Here is an 18,221-nt window from a genome sequence, read left to right on the forward strand (position 1 = left end):
CGAAGAAAATGTACTCGAATGCAAAACCATAAAAAATATCAGATGAACCAAATTCTCTCACCATACCACACAGTCCTTCCAAATGCAACAGAATTTGAGCCTCTAATTCTAGTACTTCTCTCCTTTTAATATTGATATCCAAACAGCTTAACCATGAAGTTTATTATTTCTACATTCATCAAAACAACTCCAGTACAACAGTGACCCTTGCAGCTATCACCCATTTTTTTTTTCAGTTTACTTGATCTAATATCAGTTTAGCTTATCTGATGGAACCTTGATGCCATCAATTTCCATGGACTGCATAGTTAATTTTCTTAGTCCTATGGCTACCCTTGTCCATCTTTGGGTTCTATAATATATCTCTACTTATTTATGTCAAGTTCCATATATTCAGAGGAAACCAATCCAGCTTTTCTTCATTGGTTTATTTACACAGCGTCAGAGCTGTAGCAATGATTTATAATGATTGACATGATGCAAATTGTAAACCATTGACCACCTCCTTTGAGATACCAAAACAAAAAAGTACATAAAAGTTGTTGATTCACTTCCCTATCAAGCCAGGTGAATCTGTGTGGAGAAATTCAAAGTGCAAAAACATCAAGCCTGTACAATCAAATGAAAAACAAGATCAACTATGCATATGATTAATTCCTTTAGTATACTAACCTTTTGTGATAATCTCCGTTTTGCCTCTTTAATACTTTATTACTTAAAGTCCCTCTGAGATCTTTAGATCTCACCAGTATTCACAATGATTAAGATGAATTTTCCCCAACCTCTTGGTTGCTGGGAACAGGGAGGTGAATTGATATCTTTGACAATGTTCCCTTACGCCAGAATATTGAAGATGCTCTCTGGTTTCTGTTGTCTTTAGGTTCAATTTGTATTCTATGACTTTAGGTGCAGCTGGACTTCGGATTGACAATCACCAATTTGTATTTGCTATCTGTGTTTATGAAAGCCTTGACTTAAGATTGAGAAGATGTTTGTATATGGGTTATTTGGTGTCACTCTGGTGGATTTGCTGACAATCCTAGGTTCCCTTCTCTGCAACCTCCTTGTATTGACCGTCTTGCTCGGGTTAATGGCTATGTGCCTGGATGGTGGTTCCTGTTACTTCCAAATGATATTAACAAATTCCGCCTTGTATTGAACTTCTCTTATTTGACTGACAGAGATACTCCTGAGTCCCGTGGTATCTTGAAAGTGGCTTAAGATAGGTTTTTGTTCAACCCATATGTCTAGTTTGATTGACACAGTGAAAAATATCAAACCTCTGTAGTATCTCTTTTGTCAGGTACTCGAATGGTGTATGATTCAGTCTAATGTTTCGTCCTTTTCCTTAGATGTTTGATGCCTATCCACCTGTTCACGTTCTGATTCTGTTTTTCGATGATGCCTTAGGAATTCTTAACAATGTTCTCTTCTTCCTCATGTGTTAGTAATCTCTCCTGTGCGATGACCAGCACTCTTACTACGCAGATGTATGTGCTACGCTGATAGGCGAAATCGTCTTTATGTCCTCTGATACCGAAATTCTAATTAAGAATATGGCTTTGTTTTCTTCCTGTATTTCCTTCTTCTTTTTCCCCATGCTCAATGTTCTGATTTCTGTTGGTATAAATATCGTTGGGGGTGTCTTTGAAGAGTCATGACCAAATGCCTTGGTCATGATTCTCATTTCTTCTTTTTTATTTGATTTTAATAGTTTGATAGATTATGTTTTAATTATATGTTAACATTTATTGTTAGTGATAGTTATTTTATTTTAATATTTATTTGAATAATAGCTTAAAATAACAATTATTATATTGATAAAAATGAAATTGACCACTATTATTTAGTTTCATAAAAAATAAAATGAAATTATAAAATTTACAATCATGATTGATTACCATTATTTTAAAGAAGGGAAAAAAAATGTTCTCCCAAGTCACGGGGGTCATTACATTGGATAGTTATTTTTTGTCGTGCGCTACTAGCACATAACCCTCACTTGAGAGCATGGGTTGGAACAAGGAGATTTGTGATGCTACCAAAAAACAAATTTGCAAATTTTGGTACTTTTGCAACATTCTACTTATTGCAGCCGAGTAAAAAAAAATTAACTATTTGCTTTAAATTTAAATTAATTTTTTTTATTTGTAGTTTGAATTTGAGACTTGGAAGTTGAAGTCTACTTTGTCTAATCATAATGATTTAATATCATCTAATTGTAATCTATTTGTGACAGGGCTCCTTATTGGCAAGGCATAATAGATATTGTAACTATTTGTGGTGCAGAGTTTTAAACCTCTACTGATACTAAGTTGAGTGACCCCTTTAATTAGAAATGGTTGAGGATATTATACATATTATACTTGAGCTAGAGGGCCATTGATGGTCATGGAGCAAAAAGGGTTGCACCATCATCACAAATGGTTGGACGGATAGGAGGAATAGAACACTCCTAAATTTATATTTTCTTGCAGAGGTGATTGATCGTTCTACTTACCTCCAAGTATTGAATAATTTAAATTTTGAATTGTTGATTGATCCATGATGATTAATTATTTTGCTATATTTAGATTTTGTAGCATCCATCATGTTCTTAAAATCTATTGATGCTTCCTCACATGTTAAGAATGACACATAGTTATGTGAGACTACTGAGGAAGTCATACAAGAGGTGGGAAAGAAAATATGGTGCAAGTGATGGCAAATAAAACTGGTTATGTTGCTATAGGTAAACTCTTAACTTTTCATATTTTGAGAATTTGATTGAGAGACATCTATAAATTTATTTGAAATTATTTCAACATATCTAAATTTCTAATTAATTTTAAATTGGTGCAAGTAAACTTTTGACGGAGAGACACCCCAAAAAAATTGGTGTCCATGTGCGACCCATTGCTTGACCTAATGTTGGAAAATTAATTATTTGCTTTAAATTTAAATTAAATTTTTTTATTTAAAGTTTGAATTTGAGACTTGGAAGTTGAAGTCTACTTTGTCTAATCATAATGATTTAATATCATCTAATCGTAATCTATTTGTGACAGGGCTCCTTATTGGCAAGGCATAATAGATATTGTAACTATTTGTGGTGCAGAGTTTTAAACCTCTACTGATACTGAGTTGAGTGACCCCTCTAATTAGAAATGGTTGAGGATATTATACATATTATACTTGAGCTAGAGGACCATTGATGGTCATGGAGCAAAAAGAGTTGCACCATCATCACAAATGGTTGGACGGATAGGAGGAATAGAACACTCCTACTAAATTTATTTTTTCTTGCAGAGGTGATTGATCGTTCTACTTACCTCCAAGTATTGAATAATTTAAATTTTGAATTGTTGATTGATTCATGATGATTAATTATTTTGCTCTATTTAGATTTTGTTGGATCCATCGTGTTCTTAAAATCTATTGATGCTTCCTCACATGTTAAGAATGACACATAGTTATGTGAGACTATTGAGGAAGTGATACAAGAGGTGGGGAAAGAAAATGTGGTGCAAGTGGTGACAAATAATACAGGTTATGTTGCTACAGGTAAACTCTTAACTTTTCATGTTTTGAGAATTTGATTGAGACATCTATAAATTTATTTAAAATTATTTCAACATATCTAAATTTCTAATTAATTTTAAATTGGTGCAAGTAAACTTTTGATGGAGAGACACCCCAAAAAAATTGGTGTCCATTTCCGACCCATTGCTTGACCTAATGTTGGAGGATATTGGTAAGCTTGAATGGTCAAATCATGTGTTGAAAGGGCCAAGAATATCTGCAATTTTATCTACAATCATGCAGTGGTCCTTACTATATGAGGCAATACATGGGGCAAAAGGAAATGGCTCATCCTGGCACGAGGTTTGCCTCAAATTTCCTCACACAAAAATCCTTGTTGTCATCAAGGGGAGATTTAAGGCACATGTTTGTTGGGGTGGAGTGAACTTCCTCATCCTACACTACAACCACTACAAGGATAGATATGGCAAATTACATTTTTCATGAGGCGGGTTTTGAGGGACCCTTCTCAAGAAACTTTGGAGGTTAATTCATTACAATTTAACAATTAGTATTTACTTGTTTAATAATTTAGTTTACTTTTAATTTATATACATAATTTTATTAATTTTGCTTATTTTTTATATAATAGGACTTAACTGGTTTCTTTACATTATATGCAAGTCACTAAGCCCCTCCTAGTTCTCCTACAAGTTGTTGATGGGGAGAAGCCCTCTATGGGCTACATATATGAGGGTATGGATAAGGCCAAGGAGGCCATTAGATCTAGGTATGCAGTAGTAAAGGATAAGTATGGCCCCATTTGGGAGATCATTGATAGGAGAGGCAAAACCAGCTTCAAAAGCCCATTCATGCAGTAATTTATTACCTTAATCTAACATTTTGTTTCCATCCTGACTTCAAGGCAGATAAGGAGGTTCTTGATGGCCTATATACAATGGTACAGAAGATGTGTCATGATAGCACAACCTCAACTACAACCATTGATCTGGATAAATATAATAATGAAGGGGTGATTTTCTCAAGCAAGATGTGCACAGATGCTCGGAAAAGATTATAGCTAGGTAAAAATATATTCTTGAGTTTATGGCTTATGCATTTTAATTTTTTATTTTGTAATTTAGCCTTAAGGTTTTACGTGTAAATGAGACTAACTTTTTTTCTTTTCCTTATTTCAAATAGATAGAAGCAAATGTTTGAGCCCTCAACCCTAAACCTTCAAAAAATTGTCATCTACATTTTGCGTCAGCCAAGCAATGCTTCTGGATGTGAGAGGAATTGGTCCATGTTCGAGCACATCCACTTGAAGAGGGGTTATAGATTGTCTATGGAGAGGTCGAATGATCTTGTCTTTGTTCATTAAAACCTCTATCTTAGGATGTGATGACCCGGTCCAAACCTTTTCTAATCAAGAACCAAAAATGTCTCATGATCCTTCCTAGTAATATTGTATCCTTATAATGTCTATGGGTGAAAAATCATGACTATTCATTGAGTCACTTTGGTAATATAAAATTGTGTTTGGTTTGTAATTATATACAAACCAAAATATTTTTTTATTTTTATTATGATATAAAATCATTTTATTAAATACTTATATTATTATACCTGGAATAAGGTTACTTAGATAAATTACTTTACGTATAATATAATATTGATTATATATCATTACATAAAGATATATATTTTATTATAATAATAGACTTTTATCATTAGTACACTTATTTTTATTTGAAGTTTAATTATTCATTAATTTTTATTTATTTAATATTTTTATATTTGATTATTATTAAAATCTTATCTTAAAATTGGGACATAACAGTCCGCCCCTCTCAAATTTGCTTGTCCTCAAGCAACTAATATGATCCTAATTGATTCATAGCTCAGGTTCCCTTCTCTTTTTTGCATGTGTTACACTTGCAATGATTGCCTATGCAAAAACATATAAATGAAGGCATAGAGCATACACAAAGTAGACACATTAATACATGAAGCCACAATGCAAACACGGGGTAGACACATGAATGCATGAAAACGCGAAGAAGACATGATGCGAGCACATTAATGCATGAAGACATGATGTAGACACAAAGTATACATGCTACAATCTAAAATGAGAAAAGGTTAAGGAAATATTTTTCCAAATTTGACTGAGCATGTTGTGCTCCTTTCCCCTATCTAGAAATCAAAAGTTCTTGAATAAGTGAATTTTGATAAATTTCCTTTAGTTAGTTCTAGTATTTAAAATAGGGTGCCTAATTCCATAGTGGATGGTAGGTTTACTGCTGCTCGAGTTTGGATATGCTCAGCTTGGGTCTCCTTTAGATTTTTATCCATATTGGGATTCTCTTCCTCCAACGCAACCGATTTACTCATCAGCCTATGCACACTCACTACCCACTCGGTATGTACTTAATTCTGTAGTGGATAGTAGATTTATTATTGCTCAAGTTTGGACATACTCAGCTTAGGGCTCCCTCGAATCTTTATTCATATTGGGATTCTCTTGCCCCAACATGAGCTATTTACTCCTCCCCCTGTGCATACTCCCTATCCATCATTAATTTAAACACAATGATTTTGAATAATGCCCCCTTCTGAGACCTTTCTTTATAATTCCAAATTAATTTGTCACAGACTTCTCAAAATTTAATTTTATGCATAAGAAATAATTGTTCTTCCAATCATACCCAATGTTATTATCATTTAAATTGTGATTCACGAAATATAAATATTATTAATCTGACCACAAATATATATATATATATATATATATATATATATATATATATATATATATATATATATATATATATATATATATATATATATATATATATATATATATATATATATATATATATATATATATATATATATCTTCTAATTGTATATATCATAAACAACTGTAAGATAACTCTGCATTTCATATTTTAGATAGCAAAAGTGGGATAGCATAATACTTTATGGCAATCAAAATATGATCATACCTGGACTTACCTCACCATATTCCCATGATGAAATCACTTTATATTAAAGTTGCATCATTATAACCTGCTCGGTGTGTGATGGATCCTTTTGTACTCTCGTGGTGTGTACAATCCACCCGGTGTGGTATCCTTACATCCTCTTTCTTAACTTTTGTGGTGGGTCCTTTTACTTAAGTGATGCACGAGCTGGATGGGAAGGAATTGCTAGTTTCAAACTTCATTCTTTTTATCTGCCTTTTTAGGCAATGCCTCTCTTTGGAGTTTTCTCTTATTCAAAAGATAATATATTTTATTTGTATTGGTGGGTTGAGATACTTGGATGTCCACCTTACCTTTAATGTGTTCCGAATTCCATTGTATACATGGAGAGTTTTTGATGGAGACCAATAATGTATTTATTTTGCAATTGCTTCTAAAACGATGATGTCATTTCATTGTACTCCATGATTCCAAAGTGTTAACTATTATCACCATTTATCGAGCATAGATTTTATTGAATTTTCAGATCTGCTGCAAATGTACTAAGCACTGCCATTTGATTTTGGTATGTGTGTTCCAAATGGCAGCGACCTCTTATTTATAATGAGAAAATGATAAGAAGAGACATGTCCCTTCATGGGACATATCTATTCATTAATTTGATAATTAATATAATAAATATAACCATAATTATATATATAATTATTATGTTAATTTCTCTCACATAATAGACTTATATCTTATATGTAATTATATCTCATATATAACTATATATAGCCATAGTTTTATCCAACTGCAGCTACCAAACATCAACAGATTTCATTGTTGAGAATCTGATATTGGAGCAGCTTATTTATTTTCTTTGAAAGAGATGTATAACTCCATAATAGCTTTTGACTTGTCTTATATCATTTTTCCCCTTGTGATTTTTATAATCTTATATGCCATATCGGTTCTATATACCCGATTTATTCACCCCTTTCTGGGTGATCGATATCCTTCTTAAATGCTGGTTTCTATTTATTATACTCCCCTTACATTATTGGTTGCAGTATATTATATCCCCGCACTCTTTTTTTCCGCCTGAGATTAATTTTGTTTGGTCGCCTTTCTAATTATTGGATTTATAATTATAATCCTATATTCTCTATCCTTGGGGATGGGTTCATTTACTTTCTTTGATTATGTATCGGTGACCAATATGGATTTTAATCTTTTTCCTACACTCATTGAATGCCTTTCATCATCCATATTCCTCTCCACACCATTTATATTTCCCTATTTATACCGTAATCAACCAATGCCATTTAGCTCATCTTCCATTAGATACTTTTTCTATAAAATCTTTCGTAATGAGTGATGGTGTTAATGTTACTGTTTCTTAACTTGTTGGGGCTGTCGTTGATCACCAATACTCATTCTTCTTCAAGAAGATATTGATTAATTGTTCAATATTGTATTATTATTGATGGCTATTGTTGATAGCAATAATCACTTGCCTATTGTCAATTATATAGACTCTTAACAACTGCTTTACATAAGCTGATGGTTAGTCAAAACACTAATATTGTTATTGATTAGTATCGATATTAATCATACCCCTCTCATGGTAAGACATCTGATAGATTACATGAAGCCTTCTATCACCATCAATATTCACTGTAATACTTCTTGGAGCGAGGTCAACATCTGTAATACTTCTTGGAGCGAGGTCAACATCTCCATAAACTGACTAAGTCCATTTTGGTATTGCTTTGTTTAATCCATCTATCATACTCAGACACTCAGGAACTATTTTAAAAAAATTCCTTTATTATTATATTTGAACACCCGATGTGATCTTTGCCTTCTTAGGAAGTTTGTCGAATGATCACCTTCTACAATTTAATGAAAGACTTTGATTTCCTATACATTTCTTGTTTATAATTATCATAGTTGATGCCTTTCCTTCAGGGATCTCCCATAATTGACTATGTTTTCTATTTTCTTCTAAATGACTATTTGTATCTAATATATATATATATATATATATATATATATATATATATATATATATATATATACACTTTAATATTTTGTCTTGAATTTTTTCCTACAAGATGGCAGGATCATGCTTTGATACCATTTGTGATCACCCAGTCCAAACCATCCAATCAAGAACCAAAAATGTCTCATGATCCTTCCTAGTATCATTGGTACCTTATAATATAGATCTATGGGTGAAAAAGCATGATTATTCATTAAGTCGCTTTAATAATATAAAGTATTATTTGGTTTGTAATTATATTCAAACCAGTATATATTTAAATTTTATTTATAATATAAAATGTTTTTATTAAATACTTATATTATTATACTTAAAATAAGGTTACTTAGATATATGACTTTATGTATATTATCATTCATTATATTATCATATTGATTATATATCATTACAAAAATGATATATATTTTCCTACAATAATAGATTTTTATTATTAATATATTTATTTATATTCGAATTTGAATTATTCATTAATTTTATTTATTTAATATTTTTATATTTAATTATTATTAAAATTTTATGTAAGATTGGGACAAATTTTGGACACTGACTCCTCTCTAATCACTCTAGAGGAGATCAATCCAATGTCTCAATGGCTCACTAAGGCTACCAATCCAATCTTCATTAAGGAAGAACATGAGTGGGTTGACCAAGCAAGCATAGAGGTTGAGGTTGTGGCTATAGCAGGAGGATAAAGCATGTTTTGGCACATGGGCATGCATTGTTGACGTTGATCATGAGTCCACTTCATAGGCAGGGGCTATGGCTTCTTTGTCCTCCAAGACCTACCTTAGACACTTTTGTAGAAGGCAGACAGGCTACTCTGAGGCTGAGGCTAAGGTCAAAGTCGAGAATAAGGATGAGGTTGAGCTAGAGCCTAAGCAGATAAACTAACTGTGGAGAGGTTGAATAATCTTGTCTTTGTTCATTAAAACCTCCATCTTAGGACTAGACAGATTTTGGACACTAACTCCTCTTCGATCACTCTTGAGGAGATCGATCCAAAGTCTCCGTGGTTCACTAAGGTTGCCAATCCAGTCTTCACTATGCAGGACCATAAGTGGGTTGACCAGGCAAACATAGAGGCTAAGGTTATGGCTATAGCAGAGGAGGATAGAGCACATTCCAGGACACACACATGTACTATTGATGTTGATCGTGCATCCACCTCACAAGCAAGGGCTATGGCTTCTCAGTCCTATAGGACCTACCATAGACGCTTTTGTAGAAGGCAAACAAGTTACTCTAAGGTTGAGGTTGAGATCGAGGCCAAGAATGAGGATGAGGCTTGAGCTAGAGCCTAAGTAGATAGATTGCTTTTTGTTTATGATGTTATTGTTTACAATTTACAATTACACATACATGTTTCATGGAACATTTCATGTCATGGGTTTCATGGATTTTACATAAATTTGCCATCATTTATAATTCTATGTATCTATGTCATATGATTCTATGTTTTCTATTTCCTTCAACTATAATTTATATTTTACGCATGTGATGAATTTATCATTTATGTTATTTGTTTATGTATGTGATGTGATGATAAATTAGCTTCTATTTGATGATGTTATAGTGTCTTTAAGCTTTATTTAACAAAGGGTGCATGAAAGTAGTTTTAAATCGTTAAAAATCTCTAAATTTCAAGGGATTTTTCATTTTGCCAAGTCGTAGCCAAACCATAACAGAGTCAAGAGTCGAGTCGGCCTTATCAAATCCAAGTTCGGGAACTATGTTACTACCTAACTGCACCATTGCTGTGCAATTTTCCCTTGGTGTCAGTATGAAGCGAGACGAAGTCGCAGTCACTCACTTGTGAGTTCTACACAGTGTACCAAGTGTATTTGTGAGTTCTCCTTCACTATTATTATCATAGACTTTGCGTACTTCAATTATTTATATGATAAACATATGCACTTGAGATTTGTTTGTTTCAGTGAACAGGTACCTAAGAGATAGTAGGTTTGGTCTTGCATAGTAAGCCAATGTTGTGCTTGTATGGACGACATACCCATACAATTATATTGTTCTCCTCAATTCATGTTGGTAATCCAAATTCATTATGCATTTGTGTTGGACCCATGAGCATTTCTATGCATTTAGAAATTCCTACAGTTGTCACAAATGAATTAATTAAAATGCTATTTTTATTGATTTGGGGATTTTCAATATTTAATTTTAATTATCAAACTAATTTGTCATAGTTGGATTCCAAACTTCTAGGATCAATTTATTTAGTTTGGTTATTTAAAATATTTAAATAATCTACTTTATAAGTCACTTTGGAAATGATGCCTATATGGTCAAAAAGTGAGTTTTATTCTCACTTCCTATTTCACATTTATGAGAATTTGGGATTTTTGCTCCAAACCTTCTTGAAGAAAAATTGTATTTTACTTGTTGGATTTGATCGGGGTGTTAGATTTGCGTGTGAAGCAGCTTGTTGGATTTTTGTTAGAATTGCTCTGCTTCGCCAAAGGTTTCATCCGATTTTTCAATTTATTTTTTACGACAAAAATATTTTTGATTAATAGGGATGACTTGTAATGATTCTTACTAGGATTATCTCTATTATTGTCATTCCTCACTTTAATTACAACTAGGTATATTTATTTGTAGTGATATTATTATTTATCTCATATACCTAATGATATATTATTTAGTTACATTTTAATAATATATTGCATTTAATATATTTACTTAATATTTAATGCTTTTAATCATTTGTTATCATTGGGTTCCATCCCAAGAGGGGTCATGACATTCTCGATCAGCATCTTAGTCTAATCATTAGCATCTCTACCCATAGCTGATTTGCATGTAGTTTTGAGAGATGGGTACTTTGCGAACAATTCCAAGTCGGATTCTTGAGGGTTCCTTATTGCTTTGTGGACCTTATTAATGTTTGTATATGGTTTGTATGTTGATATAATGCTCTGGTTTATGGTTAATGAGGTAAATGAACTTGTATTATTAATCATTGTAGGAAGTTCTATTTAGGCTTAACAGGAACATCTTGCTTGGGGTCGACAATTTGAGTTATCTCCCTCTTTGTTAGCCGTGAAGCCTTGTCGGTTGGCCTCTCACAATTTGTGGATGTTATTTGAATCCCTGGGGGGTAATCTCAGGAATGTGTGTTCTTCATTCCGAATATATTTATTGGCTTGGAATCTTTGGAGTGGCTTGGAATCTTTGGAGTGTTGGAAAGACTTCCTTGAGTTATGTGTTATGCTTAGATGCTCATGAGTTGTACTTGGTTACTAAACTTGATGTAACTTGTTTTAAAGAAAAAAACTATTTAGTACATATTTTATCCTTGTGTTCCAAGGGTGTCCGGGCAGGGCATTATGACCAGAATCAATCTACCCTCCTTGGCTGATGGAGGTAACTTAGGGGAAGGTATGATATGCTGACCCAAAGCCTTCTTTAAGCACAATACATGAAAAATATTATGTATCTTGCTTCCAGAAGGTAGCTAAAGCTCGCAGGCAACCTCTCCAATCCTCCCCACTACTATGTATAGCCCATAAAATCTCATCTTGAGTTTCTCTGCCCCCTTCTCCTTAAGTCTACTCTGTCTGTAGAGCTGAAGTCGCAGGAAAACCATGTCCCCCACCTCAAATGATGTATGTCCTGTGACGATCCACATACATCTTCTACTGATTATGTGTGTGCAAAATGTTACCTTGAACTCACGAGATATACAATCTATTGCAAAATGTAAATCTATCAGTTTAAAACTTTAAAGTCCCGCAATAACAGGTACTTCAAACAGTGCCAAAGTGTTAGCAACTGATTCTGCGCTCCCATATTGGAGCAATGTAAAATATAACATAAATAAAAATAAACATAACAAATATCAATTAAAATCTTTTTGTATAGATAGTGTCTACACTCTACAGTTATACTGTCATTGAGTATAGGGAGGTCTTCTCTCTAAGATAGAGATCCTATTAAAATGAGAACACTTATAGTTATTGGTTACACAACCATGAACTGAACCACATATTACACCACCAACTAATGCTGAAAAAATATAACAAGACGCCTACAATAGAACGTTATTAACCCAAATATCTACACCACCATTAAGATCAAGTATGTTGCAGCAGACAATAATAGTAATTATCCATAATAAAATTCAGCAATAAGCTGATTGAACTGAGCACACCTTCTGTACCATCTCGGTACTCTAAGCTATACTATTGTTTCCCTTGTAACTTTTCATCATTTGTCTTACATGTATGCATACTGGGCTTAAAGCTAAATGGAATTAATATCAAAAGATAAGGATATTATGAGTAAGATGACTAAGAACCTTTTGTAGGTGTGGATATACGTGAAAGATATGGGCCTTTTGGTCCTCTTTCTACATGAAAGAGAGTTCCATATGGACTTCCAATCATAGGAGTGAGCGAACATTTCAGCTTGCCAATTTTCAAAGTCCTGAAAGCAGTGCCAAATGACAAAGTTAAATAACAAAGATTAGGAAAACCATGCTCTAAACCATTTTCTCAGAGCTGAAATAATGTATATACTATAGACCAAGTAGAGAATCAACAAAAATATAGATCAATCACTGCACAAAGAGAGATGATGGGCCTGGTGTGTTTCTAAGTTTGTCTTCAGTTTTCATACATGCTTCTCGTGTTAATGAGCAGAAGAATAAAGGCCAAATATCAGAAGATAAATATGTAGTTAGCATTTATCTGTTTTTTCTTTCAACTACAGCACTCAGTGATGATTTATGTGGAATAATTACTTACTACTGTTCAGTCATTCTAGTATCTAGATAGCTTTGGCTGTATTTTGTTTCTTGAGCAGTACATGTACTTTCTACTTCCATCAAATTTTTAGGGACAGAAACGACTGACCAGTTATCAGTTCTGGCAGACTTATCCCCCTAGGATATATTGGAATCCTTCTCTAACTTTGAGAGCAGTTGGATTAAGTATAGCAAGATTTAGAGTTTGTGAAGGATAAAGATGTGCTTTTCAAGTTCTTTTCAGCATTGTAGTGTGAGGACTTTAAAAATGCAATGTTTTGCTCCATTCTAACACTCTCATTCCAGATAAGCCAAAGTGACTAAGGTGGTCAATGTAGGCTTCAAAGAGTTATGTTCACCCCAATGTTCTTTTTAAGCATCATACTATTGAATAACTTGCTTCCGAAAATTGGATTTTGTATCTTGTAAGCATGAGTGTGCTTCCAACCAAAGCTCTATCAGATGATAGATCCTGATTCCAACATAGGTAACAGTGCTGATTGAATGCCCCGCCTAGCAGCAGCAGCATCCTCTAATGCTCCACAGCAGAGTTTGATTTATAGGTGGTGAGAAACCTTCACCCTCATTCTATGCACGAAGCTTTTCTCTTTTGACTTCTTCTCCATCTCATCTCTCACCATGGAACGCTGAAACAGCAATACCTGACAATGCTCAGCCAGCCATGGTGGCAGCAGACTCTCATCCCTCTGATTCCAGGCTGATTGATGTAGGGATTAGAGCATTGGCAGTAGGTTTGAGGATTTAAAGTCTGCATAAGGTGCTGAATTCAAGGTTGTGGTGGGATGCTCAAAACTTTCAGCCCAAAGAAGTGTATCCAAATCAGGTGCAGAAGTCTAAGAAGTTTCCTAGTCTACAAGTGGGAATGAAGGCTGCTGTGGAAGCAGTGAAACTCTGCCAAATATGTGGTTGCTTTGCAGATTCATAAGTTTTGTTCTAGCCTTGCTTATCCTCAACAATTAGACTTAAAGACTTGAAGCTCTGTCTCTTTGAGAATCTAGCAATTCTCTGCTTAGGGCCCTTTTACTGATGATTGCAGATTGGTGGAATATTATAAGCAATTTGGGACAGACCAATTGTATCAGGGCAAGTATTTTTTGGGCATTAAGCCATGGTACATGTTAGGATTTTAATTTGAAATTTTCAAGACAGCTCGAGCAAGAGCAGTATCCCCTCTTCAAATGTGAAGGTAGCTCCCCTGAGTTCTATTCTATTCCTAAAATCTTAAACGGTGAACAAGCTTGCTAATTATGTCCATAATACAATTCATCTTTAGGGGTTTTACAATTAATGTCCAATAAGGGACCACAAAGAGGGTCTAACGGACTGCCAAAACACAACAACAGAAGCCAGCCAACAACGGGAACATCAAATGGTGCCCAGTGAAAAGTAGAACAAAGCACAAACAAGAGATGGAAGCCACAGCGAGCAACAAGCTAGATATGCCTCACCATGAGAAGAAATCCAGAACCAAAGGATACAGCCAAGGACAAGAGGAAGCCATCTGTTGTCTCTGAGAGCCGCTGGAACTGGAGAGCTGCTTCCGTGTGTAACTCTTGCAAGGCCTCACAAACTTTTAAACCTCGATACAACTTTAATCAGTCACGCAAAACATACATTAATTATTAACTTCAAATAGATGAGTTCATGAAAGCACGACAAACCCCAAACACATAAAACTCCAGATTTACATAGAAAACCCTGTCAAGGGAAAAAACACAAAGGAGATTATTCTCAAATATAAAAATACCTATTAAGATGACACTGGTTAAGGTGATCTTTTCAAAGAAAGGCTCACTACCCGAAGAAAGAAGGCTTGTTGCCGGAGGATTCACTGCCCAAAAGAAAGATGAAAAAGAATAGATCCACCACTGCTGCACAACAGCAACTCAACAGACTGGTCCATAGATACCTTCAGCTCACTGCTTCCAATAGCTAACACATTAATACCCACACTGTCCTCAACCACTCTTCACAACTGTTTGAACATACAAGGAGATAGATCCCCTTTCATACATTCTCTTCGCATAGGTACACATTTGCACAGAATGCACACAAGCATACATTAATGCCACATTTGTTAAATCTATAGCCCAGGAATCAAAGATAATAACCAGCAATAAGAAAAGAAAAACTGAAACAAAGAACACCAAAAATATCCTGGGAAAACCCTTCGAGAATGAAGGGAAAAACCCAGCCACACAACAAAAGATCATTTTATTGATAATATGAATTCGAGTGTACAATATCCTTTACTTGACGCAAATATATAACAACAGGAGAGACTCTTCACATTATAACCGAAGGTCTCTTGAGATTCTCATAACTCCAAATTAATTAATTATGACTCTTCAAATATTCATTCCTCAATGCATGTGAATGACACGACATTACAAATTAAACTTAAGTGTCATTTTCAGCTAAAGATGACAATAATGATAATAACGTTCAAGTTTTGAGAGATAAAGATCTCTATTGCAGCTACAAACTTTAACACTCTCTCTTAGCAAGAGAGAGATCTTTAGCTGAACAGTCACATAAAGCTGCAACCAAAAATGTCAATGATAAATTCTGAACATACAAATTCAAAACATAATTCATGGAGTTACTAGACATGGACACCTATAACAATGAATCATATTCATGGAATCACTCAACATGAAAACCTATAAAAATCAATCATATTCATGGAATTACTCAACATGAAAAGATTTGCAAGACTCATAGCTAAGCCTTTGTTCACGGACTCTCTCAACGTGAACTGTCATGGAATCTCTCAACATGACCTCCAACTCTCATCATGGAATCTCTCAATATGATGACATCATGGACTCTCTCAACATGATGTTCACTATCACATAGTGAAAGAGTTATCATAGCTGATCTTACAATCTCATTTATTCACAGAAGAATAGAAATAGGCATAATAAAATCAAGAATTAGTTCCATTTAAATTTTACAAGTACCACAAGTTTCACAATTATAACAAAAGGGATTCCATAAGCTCTCCCTCTTAATCATGAAGCCTCTCTTAGAAGCTAAAATCTCCCTCTAAATCTCGATGCATCCTGCAACCAAGAAAGATAAATAAAATCAACCTATTATAAGTAATGTTGAAGGCAAACAACAACAAAGCTACTTATCTCCCCAATCCCTGGGATTTCCACATATTCAACCCTCAGTACAATCCAATACGACAACAACTCATATCCGAGAAGATAGTGAATATCCTTGCGAGATCTGCAAGATCAATCATATTATCACGGTTATCAAATTCAAGCTTCATCTTAAGTTTATACGATAGCAATGACTGCTAAATGGAAATATCCAGAGAATGTCTTCCAAGAAAAATGACTCTGTGATAACAAGAATTAAAGCAGCGTGCAACCTAGAAAAATTTTGGGTATAAAAAAATGAATCAACACCATGAAACAAAAATAAAATATTAGAAGTGTCGACTCACACCAACACGTCAAAGTATAATGTAAGCCAAGTTGATCAATGCACAACTAAAACATGATGGATGGAAACAGAGAAAAATAAATTAAAAACATCCAATAGAAGCAAATAAAATTATCGAAAGCTTTGAGAGCGGCTCTATCTATGAGATTCGATCCTTTAATATTGTCACTACATATATTCCAATCGATGCTTATGGATAGTACCCAATAAAAGACATTCACGGCAAACACAGGATAAACTACTCGAGGAGAAACATATAAAAAAACCTACACACCAAAAAGTCATAATGACTCTAATAATACGGGATCACATAAAAAAAAATGAACCAAAGGCGACGACTTAACTCTTGTCAAACAAGGAAAATAACAGTCCCCATTCTAAATCATCCTCCATAAAACCACTCATACCACGAGGTCTTCCGATGAAAGAATAAATGAGCATGGATACAAGAAAGAAGTTGAAACGACAGATAACAATAAATTATATGAACCGATTTCAAAGAAAGAAATTCCAAGAAAACTTCTATATGAAACAACATGCAAAGTCACGACATATGAAGAGCAAGCCAAAAATATATATGTGAGAGGATACAAATCCCATGATCATATGCAAAACCCTGACGGAGAAGAAACGAACAACATTGGAGAGTGCCATTGGATATGCACAAATAAAAATAAGCAGATAAGAACATTAATCAAGAAATAAACATCGCACTTCTATCATTGGTATCGCATGAACTCAAGACAATTAGATGAAGAGAGTGAATATGTCGTTTGGAGAGCATCTAGATATTTTCAACATAACTACCATAGCTACCTTAATATATTCACCATCTTCCAAATTAAAAGAGCACTCCTACGATCATAAAGAGATGCAAATAACAACAGGACAGCAAACAATGAAGCAAACAGAGACCAGGCAAATAACTTTCCCTCTTTACATGCAACCCGTTCACATGATTCTACCTAGATGATCAACAAATCTATATGCTTCCATCCTGACTAAAAATATCATACAACAATATCGGAGCCCATAGAAAAGTGACATGGCTTAAATATGCCAAGGCTCAGCTCCAATACAATAAGGTGAAACATGCGATGAATCATCAATGACAAGAGAAAATATATTCATATATATCTTTTGAGTCGAACACAAAACTGAAAAAAAAATGCTTTTGATGAAACACAAATCCAATATTCACAACCCTATGAGAGGAAGAAAAAAAAACTTTGCACAAGACAATTTTCAGAGGCTGATTCCCTCAAAATTGATATTAACCTGGCTCTAATCCCATGTTAAATCTATAGCCCAGGAATCAAAGATAATAACCAACAATCAGAAAAGAAAAACTGAAACAAAGAACACCAAAAATATCTTAGGAAAACCCTTTGAGAATGAAGGGAAAAACCCAACCACACAACAAAAGATCATTTTATTGATA

General features: G+C 34.0%; 1 protein-coding gene across 6 annotated transcripts in view; it reads right to left on the minus strand.

The window, feature by feature from the left end:
* The window catches only part of LOC149542861 (eukaryotic initiation factor 3 gamma subunit family protein), a 236,684-nt gene that overhangs the window by 202,100 nt on the left and 16,363 nt on the right, over positions 1-18,221 (minus strand). For 5 of the 6 annotated variants that reach the window (XR_016355539.1, XM_089797773.1, XM_089797776.1 and 2 more), the window contains exon 2: positions 12,854-12,981. Coding sequence is in view for 5 of the 6 variants with exons in the window: in XM_089797773.1 (XP_089653899.1) it covers positions 12,854-12,981 (128 nt within the window). In the remaining variant the exon portion in view is untranslated. Of the gene's footprint in view, positions 1-12,853; positions 12,982-14,769; positions 14,911-15,068; positions 15,241-18,221 lie in introns of all 6 variants that reach the window. The other variant, XM_089797774.1, reaches the window with a different exon arrangement.

Source organism: Cupressus sempervirens, chromosome 8 (genome assembly GCF_028749045.1).
Source record: "Cupressus sempervirens isolate cs-2001-9-10 chromosome 8, ASM2874904v1, whole genome shotgun sequence".
Lineage (NCBI taxonomy): Eukaryota > Viridiplantae > Streptophyta > Pinopsida > Cupressales > Cupressaceae > Cupressus > Cupressus sempervirens.